General features: G+C 38.8%; 1 protein-coding gene across 1 annotated transcript in view; it reads right to left on the bottom strand.

The window, feature by feature from the left end:
• Positions 1 to 7723: 7723 nt before the first annotated feature.
• Positions 7724 to 25053, bottom strand: part of LOC129454481 (uncharacterized) — a 55725-nt gene continuing 38395 nt past the window's right edge. The window contains exon 3 of the mRNA XM_073858068.1: positions 7724 to 10175. Coding sequence (XP_073714169.1) covers positions 9187 to 10175 — 989 coding nt within the window. The 3' untranslated portion in view covers positions 7724 to 9186. The remainder of the gene's footprint in view (positions 10176 to 25053) is intronic.

Below are 25053 nucleotides of genomic sequence, written 5' to 3'. Positions count from 1 at the left end.
CCTGAGGCACCATCTGTTGTATCGGTGCAGTGCCTCCTAGTGGTCAAGTCATTTGAGGCTATATATCAACATTGCTTAATTGTATGTATATCAAATTTGGTGGGTGTCATCACAATCATGACCTGAGGCACCATCTGTTGTATCGGTGCAGTTCCCTTCTAGTGGTCAAGTCATTTGAGGCTATATATCAACATTGCTTAATTGTATGTATATCAAATTTGGTGGGTGTCATCACAATCATGACCTGATGCACCATCTATTGTATCGGTGCAGTGCCTCCTAGTGGTCAAGTCATTTGAGGCTATATATCAACATTGCTTAATTGTATGTATATCAAATTTGGTGGGTGTCATCACAATCATGACCTGAGGCACCATCTGTTGTTTCGGGGCAGTGCCCCCTCGTGGTCAAGTCATTTGAGGCTATATCTCAACATTGCTTAATCGTATGTATATCAAATTTGGTGGATGTCATCACAATCATGACCTGAGGAACCATCTATTGTTTCGATGCAGTGCCCCCTAGTGGTCAAGTCATTTGAGGCTATATCTCCACATTGCTTAATCGTATGTACACCAAATTTGGTGGGTGTCTTCACAATTGTGACCTGAGGCACCATCTATTGTTTTAGTGCAGTGCCCCCTAGTGGTCAAGTCATTTGAGGCTATATCTCAACATTGCTTAATCATATGTATATTAAATTTGGTGGGTGTCATCACAAACATGACCTGAGGCAAAACCCATTGTTTCTACACAGCACTCAAGATTTGAAAAATTGCTATATTTGCCTTAATCTACTGAAAACTTCTTAAATCTTAAATCATGACGGTCATCAACCAATACTTCATTCTGTGCCCTTTTCGGCTTGACCCCGGCATCGCTGCTTGCAGCTATATTTACTTTAGTTACTCTAATTGCAATGTTGAATGGGAAAATATTTGGAATTAGGGCTGTCAATTGATTAAAATATTTAATCTAGATTAATCACATAATTGTCATGTGTTAACTTGTGATTAATCACAACTTCATCACACATTTTTATCTGTTCTATAACTAAATTTAACACTTTTCAAGTTTTTCAAACTCTAATCAATATGGACAGCATAGACAAATATGGATGCTTTATGCAAATATGTGTTTATTATGAGAAAGTTAGGAAAATAAATTCAGTTAAAGATTTTTTTAAGGTTTAAAAACAAAATCAGAGCATCCATACCTTAAAATTACTGGTAAAAATAGATTTGGCATACACAAAATAAAAAAACTATATTAATATATGATAATTAAAAATATTAAAGTTAAAGTAACAAAAATATATGTTGATTTTACAAAAAGGCTGTATGTAATTGAATTAAAAATAAATGGAATAATAAAATGAAAGAGGCTTTTCAATTAAATAAAAAAACAGAGATTTTGAATGTATATGGGTGTTTTTATGAAATCTGAGCAAACACGGCCCAATCAATGAGAAAAACAAGTTTAACATTTCTATCAAACATATCTTGGATAAATCAGGGAAAGAGTTGAGACAATAAAAATAAACACTGAACTTTTGTGACCTAAGAGGACGAGGAGGCAATCCCGCCCTCCTGTGCTTCCCAGGCCAACCCTCCTGCGGCCTTACCTCAGTCCGTTTTCCTTGACGTGTCTGAGCGTGCGGCCACACGGCTCAAAATCGAGTGGCCGGCTCCACAGAGCGCCAACGACCAGGAGAGGGACATTTATGATGGGAAAGTGCTGGGACCCCCTCCCGGCCTGAGGAAACAACTCTTTCCTGTTCATTCTTCGTGCGCTAAGCACACAAGACATTATTGGAACGACCCGCTAGACTTGAAACAAGGTATCGCAGGGCTCGAGTTCAAGGACATGGTGGCTCTCGGCTTGGGCGACCCACCCGCGATCGAGCCGTCGATCGCCAGACACCTCAACCCGTCCAGGGTGGGCTGCTTGCCCCCCAAAGCCGGTCTTGCCTAGCTAGATGGACTGCTTTTCTCCCTCGGTTCTACAGGCCTCATATAAGTCCTCGACTTTGGCGGTAAGGGCTCTTAATGTTTCCTCGCTCCTTTCCGCCTACCAGGCAGAGAATTTGGATGACTTGGGGGCTCAGCTGGTGAGCTGGACAAGGGGGCCCCCTCGCCGACTTTGTGAAAGGAGATCCTTACGGTAAACGACCTGGTTTTACGCAATGCTCGACAGGCCGTCCAGGTTTGCGGGCCTTCGATGGCGCTTTCTGTGGCGGGGGAGCGTGCGCTTTGACTCAACCTGTCGGGCCTTCTAACCCTCCTAACCCGACCCCCAAGATCCCGAAACGTAATAAGCATGCCACCTCGTTTGTCCACTAGATGGTGCCATTGCTAGCCTGGTTAGCCAGACCTACATCAAGATGTAAGGTCTGGCAACTCTTCACACAAACGGCTCAATGCAAGGGGCGGGATATAAGGTTGTCCCTCAAAATGCCTCTGTACGCAATAGGATAGCGCTATGACCAATCAGAGCAACGAAGAAGGTGACGTATGAGTCCCCTGCGTTTCCCCACCGGTGGAGCTAATTGGTATATCAAACTTTTACCGTAACCAGTCGGCAAAACTCCAAACACATCTTTCTTGCTTAAAAAGGACTTCAGTAGGGTTATTTGCTCTTCTCTCAAAGAAAAACATAAGTCTAAGTCCTCCAGAGTCGCGGCCAAAGCCGCTTCAAAAGAAAGCTGTTCGCCAGCAGCAGCAGCCATTCTTTGTTTTCAAGTAGGAACCGTCGCAGGCAGCTCTGTCGTCATCATGTTAAGCCCGCCCCACAGACGCTACACACGATGTGATTGGCCTGACCAAATTTTGGTTTTTGGAGCTGTTAAGTGTATTGTGAGTGCCTAGACTAAACCCTGGCAGCAAATATATTTTGCGGCCGCTAGGGTGCGTCTAGATTTCTAGGCTATGCCATTGCATCATAAATGAGTCAACCGGACGCCCCCGAGTTGAGCTCCGCGTCCCCTCTCGCAAGTCACGAGCCAGCCTGGCAGACTGTAGCAGCGCCCGATTGGGTCATGCGAACAATCACGCAGGGCTACAGACTACATTTTGTCAGAAAACCCCCGCTTTTCAATGGTACTCTCTTCTCTCACACAGAGGAGAATTCCGCTCACATTCTGAAAGAGGAAATCTCCTCTCTCCTAATAAAGGGAGTGATTCAGGTGGTGCCCCCCGATCTGATAAATCAGGGGTTTTATTCACGTTATTTACTGGTTCCAAAGAAGGACAGCTCTCTTCGCCCCATCTTAGTCTTCCAAGTGTTGAACTAACATAAGGAAATTCAATTTCAGAATGTTAACCCACGGCTCTCTGGCCCGAGCCATAAAACAGAATGACTGGTTAACCTCAGTCGATCTGAAGGATGCACATAAGGATTTATCCGCCTCACAGGAAGTTTTTGCGTTTCTCGAATCAGAACATATGTTACGAATTCAAAGTTCTTCCTTTCGGTCTCTCTCTCAGCCCACGGACATTCTCTTTGTGCACGGAAGTGGCCCTTGCACCTCTAAAGCCGAAAGTATACTAGGGACGTCCGCGTATGCGCGCCGTCCGCATGACGTCATTTTCGTCATCAGGAGGGTCCGCGGCCGGCCGCGCGGACCGTCCGCGTGCCGCCCCAAAATTGAGACCGCGCGGACAGTGCGCGTACAGTCCGCGTACGACAGCGCATGCGCGTGAAAATATTTAGACAGGACACTCCACTATAAACAATTATACAAAGGAAATAGACAGCATTTGCACACACACACTATCGTTTTTCTTCTTTAACTTTTACTTCTTCCAAGAACAGAAAGCTGTGGAGCATGTTTGTTTGATTCCTGTTCTTTGTTGTCTTGTTGTTTGTTCTAAACTGTGTTTGCAATTGTGGATCAGTTACTTTTCTTCACCTATCCTAATGTTTTAATTTACTGTAAATGTCTCCAAATCAGTGCTGCCCTGACAGCCTGTTAGACTAATAATTTGAATAAGAAATCATTTGTATTGCGTATAGTGTCGAACGCGGCCATCCGCGTGTAGTCGCGGGGACTATACTCGGAAAGCTGCGCAGACGCGGAAAAAAGTATACCCGGGCCTTAAGAATGTCAGGTCTACGGATTTTGACATACATGGACGATTGGCTCATCATAGCCAAGTCGAAAGAGAAAGTGCTGCGGGAAACCCACAATATGCTTTCTCATATCACGTCCCTTGGTTTGAGTGAATGTGAACAAAAGCAATTTTACACCCAGACAGAGTGTGATTTTTCTGGGGTTGGAACTGAACTCGGTCTCCATGCGAGGGCGTCTTTCTCAGGAGCGCGTCTGCGCTTTAATGAATTGTGTGTCACAGTTCAGAGGGGTGTGGGGGGGGGCGTGGAGTATCATTCATGCCTCAGATTACAGGGTCTTATGGCCTCAGCTATTCAGGTTTTGTCCCTTTTTTGTACTGGCTGTCATACCTCACTGCGAGTGTGCTGTGCAATCGGGGAGCTGTCCATGTCTGTCCCATAGGTGGATCTCGAACACAAGATGATGAAAGAGAACAATAGGTTACTTTCACAACCCCGGTTCTCTGAAACATCGAGTGGAGAGATCCACCAGCTTTGCCCCACTTACTGAGGAGCAGCAGTGCGGATTGGCCTTATATGGAATCAGGTAAGAAGGTGTGATCCTACCTGGCATTGGCTGCACACTTATGTCTGTCTAGCCAGACTTTGTGCAATTGGATGCTTCTGTAGAGGTCAGGTAAGGATGCCCTTCCCGTAGGTGGATCTCTCCACTTGATGTTTCAGAGAACCGGGGTTATTAAAGTAACCTTTTGCTTTGTCCATGTGCGCATGTCTCCGCGTGTGAAAGATAAACGTCAGACGCGGAAGCGCAAAGTAATGCATAAAAATAATTTTTTTGGGGAAAGCCCATAAACGGCTTAAGCAAGTTTTTTGCTCATTACCCCGCTTTCACGTGGCATGCAAACAACTTAACCGTCTTTCTCGCGGTTTTGTCCATGTGCGCATGTCTCCAAGTGTAAATGATAAACGTCACACGCGTAAGTAAGCGCAAAGTAATGCATAAAATCTCCGCTCAACTGAAGCAGTTGGCAGAGAAATTGGGAAAATAGAAACTTGTGTTATATTAACAGATTCTGCAGACACGAGAGGAGATACAACAGTACAGCTTGAGACAGATATGCCATTGGCTTTTTGAACGACTATTATGTACTATAGGCTGTGACATCACTGCCTGCGAGAAACCTGACAAATCGTCAAGTCCCGTGTAAATGCAGTTGTCTGCATAGACGGTTTATTGATTTGCATGTAAACGCATGAAAACAGTTTTTTATAATAAGCAGATTTTTGATAGATATCCGCTTATTCTGTGCATGTAAACATACTCAGTAATTCTCGCTAGCAATCAGCTAACGCATTACACTCCTGTTTGCTGCAACTATATGTCAGTTGACCAATCACAGCATTAGTACGCTACTGTAAGGTGGGGTTAAGGTAGACTGAATCTTTGAACAGCTTCGCACGAAAAAGTTTAGGGATCTCTGAGAAATTGGGCAATATAAAAAATATATATTTTGAGAATATTACAGTGTTTTTTGACCTTTCTTATTTATTAAGGTTACACAAGGTCAAAAACAACAAATATAGAATAGGCCTTTTTCGAGATGTCACTGAAAATTCTGACTGGGCAAGTAAAATCAGATTTTTTTTAACAAAATTTTTTTCTTATTTTCTGAGCGGTCTGACTAAACCACATATACTGTTACAAGTTTGCAACTTTTCAGGTTATGGGATTGCCATGGAAAACAATGTTCCTGAATCATTATGTGTAACAAAGTGCCCTGTATTTTGTGCATAAAACTGTTAATATAAGAAAGCTTTCTTCCTCACTTTTTACAAGCGCGAATGCAGCCTACATCACACGATTAGCGAGTGAACAAAACCAATGAAGCAACATGGCGAAACTCAAGAAAAGTTAACAATGTGAGTCACAAAGATGGGACACATCTACCGTTTGTGCACCACAAATAGCTCTATTTTAAAGAATGTGTTTCTTGAAAATAAATCTTGATTAGAAATATATTTTAGCAGCACTTCAGGTCAATTTGTACACAAGCGACAAGACTTTGTCAGGGAGTGTATTACTGTTATTTAACTTCTTACACTCTGAGGCTATTTTGGGGATTTCCGCCTGGATTTGGCCTACCCAATTTCAAAAGCTTCCCATACCCACAAGCAGAGGTGCACATACAAAAGTTTGGTATCATTTTACAGGAAATCCTTTGAAATTAAATAAAACACTGTTAAAAGTGCTCAACATGGTTGTATGTGTTGTCAGTCCTATAAGTAGGCGCTTTTTGATGTTTTTTTCCTAAAGTCTGTATTTAAAAGTGTATAACTCTGGCCCTGTTTGGTAACGAAACCTGCAGTTTTGTTTGATTCCAGCAATTGCCAGCTAACAGAGGAAAAAGGAATTTTTTCTCTAATCATAATAAATGCAAAAGTTATTTTACTCCAACTGATGGGAGGAATAATACCCTTTTTGTATTTAATTTCCGCCTAAAATATTTGAAGTGGTCCCATAACTACATACAGTGGAATAAATGCAAAATCTTTCAAAAAACCCTTTGAAGTTACATAAAAGCTGCTGTTTGTGACAAATATTGTTATTTATGTTGTTTTTCATATGATGAAACACCAAATTGCAGACAGTTCTGGTTGTTAGCAGCAGCAGACAGTAAACGAATGAAAAAGAATGAACTCTTTAGCATGTCGCATTCAAAAGTTATTCTTATTTTACTGAAGTGTGTGAAAATAAATTTTTCATATAAATATAATTTTTTTTGTTTTGCACATAAAATAAATAGCAAGGGATTATTCATGCACACAACAAAAGAAAATGCCGTGAATGGACTAATTTTTTTAGAGTATGATCTAAGATAAAAGATGGTGCTATCTGAGGCAGTTCACACTCAAGTTTCCCATATGTTTACATAAGACGATTTTTTATTCATTATTCATTCGACGATTGTTGGATTTGTGATGACAATAGAACAAAAATGTAGCCGTATTCCTGAGAGTGAGAGCTTTCATTTGATATAAGACTTGTCCATGTTTGTCATACTTGAAAAATATGAAATATGTGAATATTAAATCATATAAAAAATTGTGTGGGGGGTGATAGTGTAAATTAAGTGTAAATAACTTTCTTACAGTAAAACATATCTCAAAGTGATGCATATCTGCAGAGAGTCTACGCTTTCAAACAGTATCTCATATGTGGTACTGGGTCCATGACAGACCATTAAAAATTAAAGGAATATTTTATATTAAGTCAAAATAAGATAATTCTGGACCCGGTACAGGGTCCACAGAGTCAAACAATTTAAAGACAGATATTGTGAACAGATATTGAATTGATTAAATGCTGTTTTATTGACAATTTTAAATATACTGCTTATGTTTAATTTTTTATAAAGAAATATATTTAAAAATATTTTAAGCTGTGCTTATTAACCTTTTCATTTATCTGTTTTTGGCTTACTTCCTGCTTTGCTACTGTTCAGGCACTTTTACTTGCGCTTTGTGCTTTTCCGCTGTTATCTTTTTAACTACCAGCAGTTCAGCAGTTCAGTTTATATCTGTTTGAAAGACGGGGAAGTGCACCTGTCAATCAGCACTATTAGATAACAGAGCAAGGCCAGAGACGAACGTGCTCATATTTCTTTGAATATATTTTTTGTTATATAAAGTTTTGAGAGATAATAATGTTTTTTTTCACTGTTATTGAGCTATTTAGACTTGTTAGTGCGTTAAACAGCGTGTTTGGCGCATTTAGACTACCTCAGAGTTTATTTTAGTAATATTGCTGTTTTTCCAATTATAATAATACAATTTGCATGTCAATCCTGCTGCCTTTTCTGTTTATTCATGTCATTATGCTGTAATGTTAAGTTATGTGAGGATATTTATAGCCATATGAGATGTTTATTGCCATTGAATACTGTTGTCTTTGCAAATCATATATACTTAGTAAGAAATTGAAGAGTTTGGTTCCAAAACGCAATAAATCCATTTTGACAAATTTCGGTAAAAACTTGTTTTCTATACCAAGAAAGTGACAAGATGAAAACAACTATTTTCTGTTACAAACTTTCACATAGCATCGTTAGGTTATAAAAACATAAAAAATCAAATCCATATCTTGATTTCCAAAGATTTATTATAAAAACGAATTATTTTTTCCACAAAATGCAATAAATCCATTACAAGGTTTTTTTCATGCTATAGATCTATTCAATCAATGTATAAATGTGCATTCATCTTTACCATGTTATACTCATTTAGTTGACTAGTGGTATACACTTATTAAAAAAATAAACATTAATGTCATTAATCAAAACACTTACTTTGTCATATTAAGAACACTGTAATTGCTGCGGTTATACTTGACGTCGTTGCTTAGCATTGTTTACAGCGATCAGCTGTAAAATGTTTTTGGTCCTGCTCGATTTTCGTTGACTTTGAGTAAAATAATGGAAAGTTTTTCAAAAGATCCCCTGGGGTCAATGTGTTAGCATGAGAGAAACTTGAAGCTGTCGGGAGAACAAGCACCCGTCTCCCGAGTGCCTCTCACATAAATTATTAGATGTTGATGTCTTACATTTCTTTCCCGAAAACCACCACAGGTTTATCAATGCCATTAAAGTATTATTTTGTTTTTGTTTGTTTGTTGATCATGAAGTACAAAGTAGATGAGGAAAACTAGGACTCTGTGTACTCAACACGCTGCCATTGTTTGTTTACAATGCGTGGAATGGTGCGCTGTGATTTGTGGAGCGGATTTATTGCATTCTGTAAAAAAGGAGGAGTGTTGTTTATCGCGTTTCGGGGAAAAAGGGAGAAAAGATGACAGAATAACACGGCGGATATTGGATTTTGCTTAAAATTAAGAATTTACTTTAAATATTGACCTGATATGATAATAATTTTGGCAGTAACTCTTTTTTTTAAATGCCGTTTATCGCGTTTTGGAACCAAACTCTTCATATATTATAATCTAGTATACTGCAAAACCTTATACAACCCTGCCTGTCACCTACATTTTCTCTTCAGCAAGTAATCCTGCTAATTTATATTTATGATATATGTCCAGATAAATTGCAAAACTTTAAGGCACTAAGGCACAATGATGATTTCAATGTCCTTGTGTTTCTTCTGATGATACTGAAGACTTCCATGATGAGTGAATCTCTCTCCACAGATCAAGCAGACGTAAGGTTTCTCTCCTGTATGAAGTCTCTCATGGGCTTTTAAGTTACTTGACTTATTAAACGTTTTGTCACACTTTGAGCATTTGTAAGGTTTGTCACCTGTATGAGTATTCTGGTGCATTACGAAACTATAACGCCGCCCAAAACTCCTCCCACAGAGACTACAGTGATAAGGTTTCTCTCCGGTGTGAATTCTCTCATGGACTTTTAAATTACTTGACTGAGTAAACGTCTTTTCACACTGAGAGCATTTGTAAGGTTTTCCAGTGTGAATCCTCTTGTGGCATATAAGATTAGAGTTATGACAGAAACGTTTATCACAGTGTGAACATTGATAAAGTTTCTCTTCAGAATGATATTTCTGGTGTAAATTTAATGAAGCTGAATTCTTAAAGGCCTTGTCACATTTACTGCACTGATACGGTCTCTCATTGGTGTGTATAAACACATGTCTCTTCAGATTGCTTTTATCTCTGAATCTCATCTCACAATGAGGACACTCGTATGGTTTTTCTCCTGTGTGAATTCTCTGATGAGCATCAAGACTTTGTTTGGTGGTGAAGTTATTTCCACATTCAGTGCAGGAGAAAGACTTTTCACCACTGTGTGACCTCATGTGAACTTTCAGCTGAGATAAGAAGTCAAAATTCTTCCCACACTGCTCACAGTGAAACAACTTCTTTTTCTTCTTCTTCTTCTCTTTTGAATGATGAAGTTTCTTCTCTTGTAAGGTAGTAAAGCTGAGTTTCTGTTCTGTGTGTTTTCTCTCATGTGTCTCTAAATGTCTCTGTGAGCTGAATGTCTTTCCACAGGTGATGCAGGAAAGAGTTTGTGCTGTCAGTCGCTCTTCTGATGTTGAGGACATTTCTCCATCACATGGTTCACTCTTCACATCTGAAAGAAACATGATAGAGTTTAATTCTCATTACTCTTATTTACACAAAGCAGCATGAATTGAGATTCTGTATCTTTTTCTATATTCACACAGAGACAGAAGACAGATGTCAGTGCTGTTATTAAAGCTGAGTCACTGCACATTAGAAAACAAATCTAATTTTGGAAACGACCACATCTAATTTTTTTTATAACTTTGCTAATATCTTATTAGAAGAATAAAGACAAACATAACTATTGATCAAAGACAAAATATTAAATGCAATGGAGTGAGCGTTTAATAAAAATTCACTAGCTGTGTCTCATTTAAATTAATTTAGAAAGTTGTATCCTCACGAGGACTAGGGATGTCCCGATCCCACTTTTTCATTTCCGATCCGATTCCGATACCAGAATTCCGTATATCAGCCGATACCAATATCTGCCCGATACTTTTGTAATTAAATGTGTATAGCGCTTTCTGCTACATCTAGTATCATTTTAAGTGTTAAAATCAATCATTTAAAATGATTTACAAGTAGGGATGTGCAAAAATATCGATACAGCTAACTATCGTGATACTTTTTCCCCACGATAGTGTGCCAGTATTTCAATCCAGGCCCGGATTGGCCATAGGGAGAACCGGGAGGATTCCCGGTGGGCCGGTCTGTTTTTTTTGGCCACGAGGGCCGGTGTTGTCATGCCACCGGGATGACGCGTATTTGCGGGTGAGAGATGTCCCCGCCGCTTTATGCACAAGTTGATTGTGTCCCGAGTCCCGACCACTTATTGGAAGAATTCTTGCATTAGGGTTCATTGACATCTAAAACGCATGGGAAACGCAGGACGTGCCGCTGTCTTCTGGTTTTCAAAGCGCTTACTTGGACACGAGTTTTGTTTCAGACGCATATTGATTGCGCTTGCCGGCCGCGCGTCTATTTAAAATAAACTTGAGCCCGTCTTTTGAGTGCGCTTGCCGGCCGCGCGTCTATATTTTAAATAAACTTGAGCGCGTCTTTTGAGTGCGCTTGCCGGTGTTGTGTCGAACTCAGTTCCCCCTATGTTTCCCTTTAGTGTAGTGCTTTTATAGCGTTTTCATCACGTTACATTTAGAAAGATTAAAGATTTGAATTGGTTATACTAAAAAGGCATAATATCATGTATTTTATAATTGAATTTATTAAATATTTCATGCATTTGACAGTTTTCTATTAGGGTATTTCTTTTAAAATATAGCCTGTCTTTTTCTTTTTTTTTTCCTTTACTGGTTGTTTTAAAAATGTAATGTTTGCATACATAATTAAATAAATATTATACATATAATATGATTCATACTGTAAAAATAATTGACTTACCATTAAGAACAATACAGATACATTACAGAAATGCACACATATACATCTCAGTAGCCATTAAAACTTTAAATATATAAATAATAAAACCTATAACGTGATAAAAACGCCATAAAAACACTACACTGAAGGGAAAAATAGGGGGAACAGACTTCGACAAAACACCGCGCGTCTATTATATTTTAAATAAACTTGAGCGCGTCTTTGGAGTGCGCTTGCCGGCCGCGCGTCTATTATATTTTAAATAACTTGAGCGCGTCTTTTGAGTGCGCTTGCCGGCCGCGCGTCTATTATATTTTAAATAAACTTGAGCGAGTCTTTTGAGTGCGCTTGCCGGACGCGCGTCTATTATATTTTAAATAACTTGAGCGCGTCTTTTGGGTGCGCTTGCCGGCCGCGCGTCTATTATATTTTAAATAAACTTGAGCGGGTCTTAATACAAACGGGCTGGCCTCTTAAAGGAAAAGAATTTACAAAACGTATTTTTTATCCAAGTCAGATGAATTCTCTATGAATAGTCTATGAATTATTGCAAGAGGAACAAACATCTATTTGATGCAAAACTCATTAGTTTATTTGAAAAAAGTAGTTTTAAAAGTATATCCATGATGTTTTCTTTTTTTTACCACAATGTAGGCCTACGTTATTTAGCAATAGACATGATCTAAGTACTAAAATACTTTTTTTCCATTTGTTTCCAATGCATACTTGATAAATCTTGCTTGTGTATTGTATATCAGGGGTTTCCAAACGTTATCAACCCAACAGTTAATCTCAAGACTCACCATTTTTTAGAAATAGAAATATAGAGGAAAACACAAACCCATTTGTTTCCTTTAGTTTTTGAATAAGTTTACTTTAGTAATATTATGGTGTTATGGTAGGGCTGCATGATTATGGCAAAAATTATAATTGTTTACTGCATTTGCACGGAATATGAAATTATATATTTGAAAAATACAGTGAATTGCAAGGCTGCAGAGAACAGTGCACTACTGCAGACTTATACTAGTACTGAGGGTTTAAAGATATTATTTTAATAGTCAGTCGTGAACTAAAGTGGGCCGGTCTAAGGCATGAAACTCCAGGGCTGAAAATGAGTCCCACTCCGGCCCTGTTTCAATCTCTACTGTCAATATTTTTTGGGGGGTAATAATTCCTCTGTGTGCGTCAAACGACCTCCTCCGCCGCTGTCTCAGAAGTTAGCAAGAGTGAAAATAAGCAGAAAATTTAAAAACACCTGCAGCTTTTGTGTGGACACACTTTGGCTTTAAACATTTTTTTTTTTAAATCAGCTCTATTTTTTACATTTTTAATAAAAAATGTTTATTTTGGAAATTATGCGTTTGACCTGACTTTTTATGCACATTCCGGGTGCAGAATTGATGCACCTAAGTCATAACACGCTACGTTCATGCATTTCTGGGCGCAGAATTGATGCCCTTGAAGCATCCTCTCATGGGAATCCTCGCATCTCAATGGAAAGTTTATAACTGTTAAAACACAAAGAGAATAGATGCATCGTGTGCTCAGCACAAAGGGAATTGCATCCATCCAACGGCTTACTGAAACTTTATAAAATCAGATCTTTAAAATAGCCTACAGTTATCTTGTGTGTGCATGTGTAAATGACGTGTTTCATCCGTCTGCTTCACCAGTGGATTAACCCAGTTTGCGAGTAAGTTACAGTGTTTCTGTGAACTAAAATAAGTTTAAATGTGCATTGTTCCACATGAAGCAATTGAGTGTATTAAAAGACTTTGAATATAGTGCATAAAACATTTATGGTGCTTTTATAATACGTTGTCATTTTCCTTTTAATAGCTTGTCAGTAACAACCACGGCTATTGCACATATCGGAATTGGATCGGTCATGTTGTTGGTCCTCGATCCGATGTCCGATCCAGCCAAAAAGCCTGGATCGGTTTTTTTTAAATACATTTTTTTAATATAAATTTTGAAAAAAATTTCACACGAAATTGTGTTTGCTTGAGGAGTTGAGGCAAATGCACAACAGATATCTGTTACAGAGGAATATAATTATTATAACTTACATTTATTTTTCAAATAAACGGTTATTGACATCAACGCAAAGAATTGTGGGCTGTCTGCAACAGCAAAGGATACACCTCATGTATCCTCTGAATTCCTGTGAAAAAACAGCACTTTCAAAGTCGCCTTCAACTCCCCTACTTACATTTCTGAAATGAGACAATCTCAATGACGTATGCAACCTTAGAATGCGACCTCTAAAGGGCACAACCTGTGAAACAAGACACTATTTTGTGGAAGGGTAGTTTGTATTTTGCAGATGAACCATTTTTATTTGTACAAAGACTTTCACAATCCTTGTAGCTTTGAATGGCTTGTAAGTGGAAAAATTATTTCACCCATCCATCCGTTGGCCCAAATGGCGGAAACCAGCGGCATGGTGAAGGATTCGCGTTCAGTCTTTTCCGACACTTGCAGATGACTCCAAGGATAAAGATCTCATTTCTATTATAATAAAAATCAGATTGATTATTACTTTACAGAATTAGATGGATGTTTGTTTATTCCGATTAAGCTCTGGTATTACACTTGTTCATTCGGTTCTCATGGTCGCACTTGATTCTAGTATGGGCCTTATAATTAATATACTGGTCAACGGTCATAAGTGAATCAGTGTTGGTTGTTGCCAGAGGTTGGACTATACCCTTAAGCGGCCGCTCTATGCTTGCTCAACTTTAAAACTTACTTTATTTAGTCCCCTTAGAGGTGACACCATTTATTTTTATTGACTACTTTATTGTCTGGCACCTTATTGATCGTGAGTGCGGTGTAACTCTTCTTATTATTCTTATTATTATTTGTTTATTGTACATTGAATAAGCAGTGTTGTAACAGTTGTGTTTTTGCCATTCATTTATTAGCTATAAGAAATACTTAAAGAGCCACACAGATCCAAAATCAAAACTAACCTTTATTGCAGTGTGTCATGTAGCTGTTCATCAATGTAAACAACGTGTAAAGTAGTTGAACCAAAAAGTGCACGATTAATAAAGTTATTGGCTTCTAAAGCAGGAAGTCGGCTCTGAATCGCTGAAACGAGTCGTTATAGGGAGTGAGTCTTCTTCCTGATATTTGCCTCGTCACACGAACGCATCCACGTCACATGAGATATAATCTCCGCCTACAGCCTTGCCCGCGGGAGAAACGAAAACTATGACCCGCCCACACCTAGTTAGTGTTTGTAAACGTCAGCTCACGCTGTGCTTTTAGTTTGTGTTGTTTTCACTACCAAAGGAGACTTTTTCAAGGAGGGATATACTAAACGTGTCTGGCTGTGAAGAATCAGTGGTTAAAATTAATTTTTAGACGTTTGGCAATGAAAGATGGTTCAGTACCCACTTTATTTGGAACAACATGCGTCTCCTAACCACAACCTGTAAGTATGATTATAGCTACATACTTGCTTAAATGAGTTTAAAATGTCTATCATCATTTTTATTGCTTGGATTAATGATGAATGATGTTGTTGTCAGAGAGTCACGTTAGCAAGCGGTTAACGCATGCTGCACTTTCAGTTTTGCTATGACCCGGTTATTTTACATAAATGATTAAATGAGTGTAAAATGTCTATAGTCATTTTTATTGCTTGGATTAATGATGAATGATGTTGTTGTCATAGAGTCACGTTAGCAAGCGGTTAACGCATGCTGCACTTTCGGTTTTGCTATGACCCGGTTATTTTACATAAATGATTAAATGAGTGTAAAATGTCTATAGTCATTTTTATTGCTTGGATTAATGATTAATGATATCGTTGTTTAAACTCTATATGTTGTCAGAGTCACGATAGCAAGCGGTTAACGTAACTCATGCGCACTAAGGGTTTTGCTATGACCCGGTTACTTTACATAAATGCTTAAATGAGTGTAAAATTGTTAGTTTCGATCATCGTTTGAATTGCTTGGATTAATGATGAATGATGTTGTGTGTTTAAACTGTTAATTTACTGTCAGAGAGTCACATTAGCAAACGGCTAACGAATGCTCACTTACGGTTTTGCTATGACCTGGTTAGTTTACATAAATGCTTAAATGAGTGTAAAATGTTAGTTTCAATCGTCGTTGTTATTGCCTTGATTAATGATGAATGATGTGTATTGATGTTGACAATGTCTTCTCAATAAATCATGTTAGCACGAGGTCAATACATGTTGCACTATTGTTGGTCTGTGCCACTGATCTGTGCGACGGATCTGTGATCTGTGCAAAGACACTCTGTCAGTTGACCAATCAGAGCAGAGTAGGCTACTGAAAGGTGGGGTTTAGGGCAGACTTGAGTCGTTGAACGGCTTCACACGAATCGTTTGGGGATCTTTGAGAAATGGGGTAATTTTAAATTTATATTTTGAGGAAATTACAGTGTTTTTTGACCTTGCATGCATTTAAACCTGTTGTCCGGGACTTATAAACAGTGATAGGATGCTTAAAATTATCATCTTAATGGCTCTTTAAAATCCCAGAGTTAGTACTTAAAGCTCCACTGTGTAGGATCTACTCCCATCTAGCGGTGAAATTCTATATGACAACCAACTGAATATTACTTTCTAGCCCCCCCCACCATTCGGAGCGCGTTTTAACTTGTACGGTGGCCGTGTCATGCCAAGGTTAACATGGCTTCCAGTACAAAGCAAAAGCAATGAAAAAAATTAACAATTTGCAATGTCCATTGCCTGTGATCCGTCATAGCACACAGATTTATGTTAAACATGGAAAAAGTCAGATTGTCATGATATGTCCGCTTTAAATCACAAACAAAAAGCAACCATAAACGTATGTAACACTGTAACACTGTACAAAGAAGAATAACTGAATTTGTACTCAAGAGTTCAAAGGTAAATTAGGTTCGACTCAAGGAGGATAGAATGACACTGAGCCAAGTTATAAATGAAATTTAACAGCCGGCATTTTAATTGAAAATTCAAAAAAACCTTAGAAATAACTATACCCACAATTTAAACAGATACTCTTAATACCACAATTAAGAGTGGGAGAAAGTGCTTGATATTGAGCTCAAGATAGAATAAAGAGGAAATAAAAATAAAATAAAATGTCCCAAAGTCTCTTGTATCCTGTGTATATATACGGTCCTCAGATATCCATGTGTGTTGAAACAGTTCTCAAGTATCCATGTGTGTAAATATAGTTCTCAATGTGAATGTGTGTAAAGGCCTTTTTGTATATTTTTTCTACCCGGGTAGTGTGTACAAAGTGTGTGAGATCACAGCTTAGCTGTTATATCCCGTAAATCCACAAGGGGGCCTGGGTTCACTCCACGTGTGTAGATCAAAAAGGGCTCTGGCTCGCCAATCAAAAGTAGGTCACGATGCAGAATCAAAATCCACTCATAAAACCCAATCTGCACAAAATAATGCAGATAACATTAAGCAGATCTCTTCATATTAACATTTAAACACATATGTTTACCTTAAGCAACATGAAATGCTCACCAGTACAAATATAAACGCAATGTATGACAATGTGAACACTTAAAACAGCCAAAAGTATACAAATATGTGAAAATATTGTTATATAACAACTTTCTTTCTCTCATTTCCATGTATATACTCATAAATGATGAAATCATTTAACCAACAAAGACTTATTAGCTTCGTTCACAAATTAACTCTCTTAATATACATAAAAATGCTTCTCAAACTTCATAGGTAACTCTAATTGGGTTTTAAAACACATATAGAGAAGGATTGATATTAGATTAACTAAAATAGTTAATAAACAACAAACTCACCAGAGTTCTCATAAAGAAACACGGTAAATCAACCGAAAAAATCAAATCTTTTATCAGATCTGGGATGCATCTCCAACCTGAATGATTTATAACATCATTAAGTAGAGAATTAACACATTTTAACATAAAAAATATTAAGATTACCGTAAATCCTCTAATATTGGCCTGTATTCCATTAGCGGCCAGGTCTCTAACATTGGCCAGTCTCGTTGTCAGCGGAGGTAAATAAAGGCCGGTCTCTAATAGTGGCCGGGGCTATTATTAGAAGTAACATTTTTCTGGGCAGGTCACAACATTATGCTTGTCATACATGCAAATACCACAGGGGGGCAATGTTTGCTCACGAATGCAAGCCATCGCTACGGTAGCCTGGTCATGTCAATCAATCAATCACTTCGCTTTTGACTCGCACGTGAGACTTCAGTCACCATTATTTACCATGGCAGCTGTGGAGCCAAAGAGGAGACGGAAATTTGACATTAAGTTCAAGGACGACGTGCTGGAATATGCTGCAGCGCACTCAGGGGAGCAAGCTGCTAAACATTTTAACATTGACCCGAAAAGAATAAGATACTGGAAAAAACAGAAAATGGATCTAGCCGCAGCAAACAAAAAGAGAGCAAGATTGCCAGGAGGAGGGAGAAAAAAGGTTAGTGAGGAGTTGGACACAAAACTCTCTGAGTGGATTCATTCAATGAGGGACAGTCATAACCGAGTGTCGAGGAAAATGATCCGAAACAAGGCTCTGGAAATCTACCCTACAGTGAGTGATAGAGGGGCGCGATTTGTGGCTAGCAGGGGTTGGCTGCAAAAGTTTTTAAACCGAAATGGCTTCGCATTGCGACGTCGCACCACAATGGCTCAGAAGGACCCAGATCTCCTCACAGAGAAACTTGTCTCATTCGTCGACTACGTGAGCAAGACTGTCGTCTCGAAATTAATTTCAGAGAACGATATAATTGCAATGGATGAGACAGCCGTCTGGTTTGATATGGTGTCTCCCAGTACTATTGACGTAAGAGGGACGAAGAGTGTTGCGCTCAAAACAACAGGCCACGAAAAAAGCCACCTCACTGTTGTCCTTGCTGCCAAGGCTGATGGCACTAAACTCAAGCCTTTTGTAGTCTTCCGGGGGGCCATACGTGAAGTAAAGGCAATGCAGCAAGAGATCTCAAGAGCAGTCATTGCCACATCTGCCAACGGCTGGATGAATGACGACTTGACCACGGCATGGCTCAGATCAGTGGTAGGCAAATTCAGTTTTCGCCCGCGCCTCCTGGTGTGGGACGCCTACCGCTGTCACATCAGCACCTCTACCAAACAGGAATTGAGGTCGTACAACATCACAACCGCGGTGATCCCAGGAGGCTGCACTAAGTATGTCCAAGCCCCCGATGTCATGTGGAACCAGCCCTTCAAAGCGAGCTTACATGCTTCTTATGATGAGTGGATGGCTGGGGACGCAGACAAGCAATACACAAGTGGAGGGAACCTAAAAGCACCATCTCGCCGTCTGCTTGTGGAATGGGTTCTCGCTGCTTGGGACAAGCTGGACAAAGACCTGATCATTAAGTCCTTTAAAGTGTGTGGGCAGTCTGTGAAACCCGACGGGAGTGAGGACGACCTCATACTGTGCTTCCGAGAGGGACAGGTATGTTGAAATTAGCACTCAAATTTATCGCTATCACTCGCTCTCTCTTTCGCTTTTCCTGTCGCTCTCTACTATTAGATAAATTCCATTTGTGAGTGAGCCTGTCCACTGTATATATAACGGCCAAACGAATTAATTAATGTATTGTTTATTAATGTATCGTTTTTTACAGCCCTGCGCTGCTGGACGAGAGGCTCTGACTGCTGCCCGCCTGCGTGAGGAAGAGAACAGACGCGCAGCGGAACATGAGGAGGACGAAGAGGAACTGTATAATAATGAACTTGTTGTAGAGGCTAGCGCAAGTGATGAGGAAATTACAGGGAGAGATGAAGAGGAGGAAACTGAGGAGGAGGAGTATTAAACAGGAGTATTAAACAGAATTGTTTTTTTTTTTTTACTTTAAACCAAACGAAACCGGACACACAACAACACGACATAGGACTATAATTGAACAATCTGAGGATGGTTAAACTTTGGAGTGGTAAGGTGTCTAAACCAGTAAGTTGCCTTTTGTTATGAATAGCCTACGGTAATTATCACAGTGTATGGTTAAATGTTTAAAATGCACTACCGTTATGTTTGCTATGTCTTCTGCCCACTGGGAATGGTACTGCACCAATTACATGAGTCTCTTTCAAAATGTACAAATCAAAAATGTTTCACAAATTAAATTACACATGAAAGTAGTGTTCAATTTAAAGGGGTTACACGTAGCTTTGACACTACTGTTTCATCGACGCGAGGAAAAATATCACAGGGGCTGTTAAACTTGGTATTTTCGTCAATCGGATCACAAGTGGATGAGAGAGACACATCACGTTTACACTTGGTATTTAAATCCGTCTCTTTTTGTCCATTTTCGACCGCTTCTCTCCAGATTACTGAGGAGATGGTCTGTGGACGAGTCCCTCTCCTGTGATTTAATCATGAGCGGGAGTAATGACGGGTTTAAATGGACGCAAACTAATATTATGTCAGAGTCCAATGCTTATGTTTTAAGTAAACATGTTACATGTCCGTGTATATGTAAGAGCTTTAATCTCTGATATTGGTGAAAAAAAGATCGCGCAACTTTCACACGCTTGTAAAATGAAACGAAAGACGCGCAGATCAAGCACTTTTATCAATGAAAGGCTAAAAATAGTGCTGTACACCGTGTTTTTGTGCTGGAGGTCAGAAAAGAGGAAAAACATTTATCTCAGTACCTCAGATTACATAAATGGGCAGAGAGACGGCGTGTGGCTGATCGAACACATTAAACCACATGCGTGTTTACACTAACAAGAGTTATGCATAACCATGCTATAGTTACACAAGCAACTATAAAACTTCGAGTTTACACCACTGTATAGATTTAAACAAATATGCTGAATTACCTGTGGAGAAGATAACTTCGGTGTCCCGTGAGCCTCATGATCTTGGAAAACTAACATTACTCCAATATTGACTTTGGTCTTGTTGTTTTCCTGTTGCGTTGTCATTTTAAATCCCCTTTTCGCTTCCTTGCCGACTTGTTTTAATGTCCTAGATAATAGGTCTTCAACAGGCTTTCAAATCTGCCTCAAATCAAGGCATTAGATCGCGGGATCATCACGTTATGCGGCTGTTGTAAAATCCGAAGGATTCAGTCTACACAGGTCGCATATCCGGGCTGCATACGTCATCAAACCCTGGTTTATTTACGTTAACTGAGCATTACATTAACAAGTCATAAGCAGATTACATACATTTACAATTAACTAAGAATAATTATCAGCTTTATAATTGTTAATATTCTGAAATAAGACTGTCTCTATGACTTATACCGCCTACACATGCAACGGGAGGCTTCAGCAAGCGGCCAGCGTGAGTGTAGTCTGAAAGCGCGAAAGACGGAGCTTGAATTTCAGGAATGTCCCTCGTCGGCGAATGTATTTCAAAGATGGAGGCACAACATGGATGCGCCAGTCGAGCGACTCGAATGTATGTATTTTAAATAGCAGATTCTACACTTACGAGAATACTTTGATTAGTGGGGTGGAAGTAATTACACATGAATGAGTACATACTTTTGAAAGAACACATGGATTTTTGCTAAGAATTAATTCAAAAAAGTACACAGTGGAGCTTTAACTTATGTTTTTTAAAAGCAGTTTTACAAAGATGGTGCCTTACTCTTGTCTCTCATTATTCTACATCTATGAATATATCTATAAACATGCAGTCAGACTTCATACTATTTAATAGAAATCTGATTATTATGTGACAGTTATAGTTTGAAGTAGCTCGTATCTCTTCTCTAGACCTACACTTTTCATCTTTGTCGCGTTTCTTCTCAAATGCGTTAGTACTGTTTTATAAGAGTGTGGCTAATAAAGCCCTTGCAGTAGTATAGGCTAAGATATCTGCGCTTTCATACTGAACTCATTGACATTAATGCGCGCGCGCGAGAGAGAGCACGAGTACGCGGCTCACTAGTGCAGACACGTGCGCCAGCGAGACAGACACGCAAAGTGAAAGTATACCCCGCTACCTTTAACTCTATGTACTCCACGGGACACATGCGTCCTTTCCATTTGGATCACAGATCAACAGCAATTCGTCACGTTACTTTCAAAAGTGCATCTGAATCGATACGGAAGGTGCTGTATCGATGCGCGCATCGTCAGGCGTCCATGACGATGTATCGTCGTATCGATATTTTGAACAAAGCACTAGCTATAACGGCAATATATTTTTTAAATAATATGGGGAAAAGAACTATTAATTAGTTAATTTTTGGAACTGTGAACTTGATCAAAATTTGAAGTATGAACTATAAACTGAACTAGTTAATTTTAAAATTTGTGAACTGAACTTTGAACTAGTTCATGTAGAAAGTGAACTTTCCCAACACTGGTAGTCTCCACACTTCTAAGTACACTTAAACTAATGCCAAGTGCTAGTCGTATCTCTCAAATCCTCAGCTGATGTATTATTCACTATCTAACTTGGATTTAGGCCGACCCTAGCCTGATTTCAGTCCTTACGGTAACTACGGATACATCGTTATTACTAGTCTCAACATTACCGAGCAACACAGAATAAAATCAAACATAACAATTTATAAACCAGGTAGGAAAAAACATAATTCTGAAGCCAATTTACATTCCAATTCAAATACGAAACAATCAAACAAAAAACCATTGCATACCTGGTAAGGATGAAGATCTGGTTACAGATTCCTCAAAATAAAATAAAATACATGATGCTGTATCATGGGGTGTATTTCCAAGTACAGAAAATCCCCCTGAAACCATTTACAACATTTCCTTAAATATCCAGAGAGAACAAAGCATATAGGAATTTGGTACTGATTAGTTGTTGTAAAACTCAGGGATGTCCTTAACTTGCATACAGTGGGTGATTGGTTTATGTTTAAGATGGGAGGTATCTATCAACATTGAGTGAAGTTTGCTTAAACTTTTAACATTGAATTCTGTTTTCATATGAGTAAGACGATTGTAGCCACTTGCATTTAGTGAAAACAAATAAGATCAGTTTCAATTTTGTTTTGCATGTAATGTAGCATTTCATATACAGTTTGCTTTGAGAGAATGGAAATACAGATGTATGACACTCTAAAGGTGTGATCTTTGAAAACCAAATGTGTCTCATGATAAGTCCACTGTGAATCATAGAGAGTTGTTTTCCCGGGCACTCACTGTGCGCCAATGCTTGCATGGCTTAAATATGGACAAAAACATGGAGAAACCTGTATATTAAATAACCTCATTAAGCAAATCTAAAATCTAACCCTAAACCCAAGCGAAAATGGTTTAAAAAACAGAAAAAATTGAGAAACCAATAAATAAAACGACAAAAAAAAGATACACCGTTTAAGTGAATGGGAAGGGACTGGCATATCATATGCACGCCAAAGTGGAATTTGGCGTATGTATTGCACGAGTTGTACACTTCGTGCTATTTATACGCATCCTCAGGAGACTGGGTAGGTCAATCAGACACTTAAAGCCAGGTAAAAAAAATCACAGCTTTTTTGCAAAGAGGTGAAATGAGTGCAGGTATATGTGTCTAATAAATGCATATTGTGGTGGAGATTGTAAAACTCTTTATCTAAAAATGCCTCTAATTTTCTTACCTGCACAATGAAGGATAACAGAACATTTTGAGTGTAGGGGAGACCGGGGTTGGTTGTCACAATTTTTACTCATGCATGAATTGCTCATCTTCAAAAAATCTTTCAGCAGTAATTCCTACATGAAATGAAACTTTGGAGTCTTGGCTTTAAATGTGTATACTTTTTACTTTTCAATTGTATTGTAACAGGAAGTAATTAACCATCAAAGACACTCTAACACAATGTGACAACCAACCCCATCACGGGGTTGGTTGTCACGGGGTATGGGGTTGGTTGTCCCTATAGAGGTTCAATAGGACTTCATTGATAAATTGGGATCTGAAAAGATAATGTGTAACTTTTTAGTTTTTTAAGCTAGAAACTCCAAATAAGTTTTAATATGAATCCACCCCTATGATAGTTGTTATTAATGCCCCTCATGTTTAAACAATGAGATTAAAGTGAGTGATCAGTTACTTGAACAGGCTTTATGCCCAGCTGCACTATGAACTCCAGCCAGCTCCTTGTTTCCTGTCTGCCATTATTGGACAAACTGATTAATCCAGGTGTGTCTGATTATTGTTGTTGTGACTACTGAGGTCAGGCACACCTGGATTAATCAGTTTGTCCAATAATGGCAGACAGGAAACAAGAAGCTGGCTGAAGTTTAGGAAGTAGTGCAACTGGGCATAAAGCCTATTGTCTACTGTGTTGAGAAATAAAAAGAAAAATTTTTTGTGTTAAAACCTCTTTATTTAATGTTTTATTTATTGTATTTTAACAGCAAACAAAAACAAACAAACAGACAAACAGTCTTAAAAGGTCTACATGTCCAATTCTTATGTGACAACCATCCCCAACTGACTTCTTGACAAACATGATAAGCTAGCTGCCACACGGCTTTAACTTGATCGCTAAAAGATGACTCAAAATAAAGCTACTACTTTTAGCTTTTAATGAGTGTTTTGTTTTTGAATGACTAATATCCTACAAGATCTCAACACAAAAACAACACCAACATGAAAATTTACTCTGACCCATAAAAATAAAAAATTGTCTCCTAACCTCAATGTTTTCTGTCTGCTCAGCAAAATTTCCAGTGCAAATGAGTAAGCTATTAAAGGCTAACAAATTGATATCAAAATTGTACCACAGTGCCATGTAGTATGTCTGGAATAAGCAGTGTGACAACCAACCCGTGAGACCAGCCCCGGTCTCCCCTACTCACATACAACCCAGCCAACATTGACATGTGGGCCCCACGTGGGTCCCATCTGGGCAGCATGGGTTACATGTGGGCATGGGCTTCACATGGGCAATATATGTGGGTCCCATGTGGGTTTCCTATGTGGGCCCCATACGGGTTTGCCCATGTGGGATAATAATGTGGGCCCCTCATGGCATATGTGGGCAAAACATTTTTATGCTTGAAATACATCTTTATACATTTACAATCTTAAAATAATAACTTTTGGTTGATTGTCACTTTTAAACAAATAGCAAATAATATAACAGATATGATTTGATCAGTATAAAACATTTTAAATAAAAATGCATTACTTTTTACATTTAATTAACATTGATATGTGGGCCCCACATGGGTCCCATATGGGCAACATGGGTTTCATGTGGCCATGGGCTTAACATGGGCCATATATATGGGTCCCATGTGGGTTGACTATGTGGGTCCCATGTGGGTTTCCCTATGTGGGCCCCATATAGGTTTGCCCATGTGGGATAATAATGTGGGGCCCTCATGGCACCTATGTGGGCAAAACATTTTTATGCTTGAAATATATCTTTATACATTAACAATCTTAAAATAATAACTTTTGGTTGATTGTCACTTTTAAACAAATAGCAAATAATATAACAGATATGATTTGATCAGTATAAAACATTTTAAATAAAAATGCATTATTTTTTACATTTAATTAACATTGATATGTGGGCCCCACATGGGTCCCATATGGGCAACATGGGTTTCATGTGGCCATGGGC

The sequence above is a fragment of the Misgurnus anguillicaudatus genome, chromosome 20, assembly GCF_027580225.2.
Source record: "Misgurnus anguillicaudatus chromosome 20, ASM2758022v2, whole genome shotgun sequence".
Taxonomy (NCBI): Eukaryota; Metazoa; Chordata; class Actinopteri; order Cypriniformes; family Cobitidae; genus Misgurnus; species Misgurnus anguillicaudatus.
Note: the sequence above shows the minus strand (reverse complement) of the source record. Positions and strands in the feature narration are given on the sequence as shown.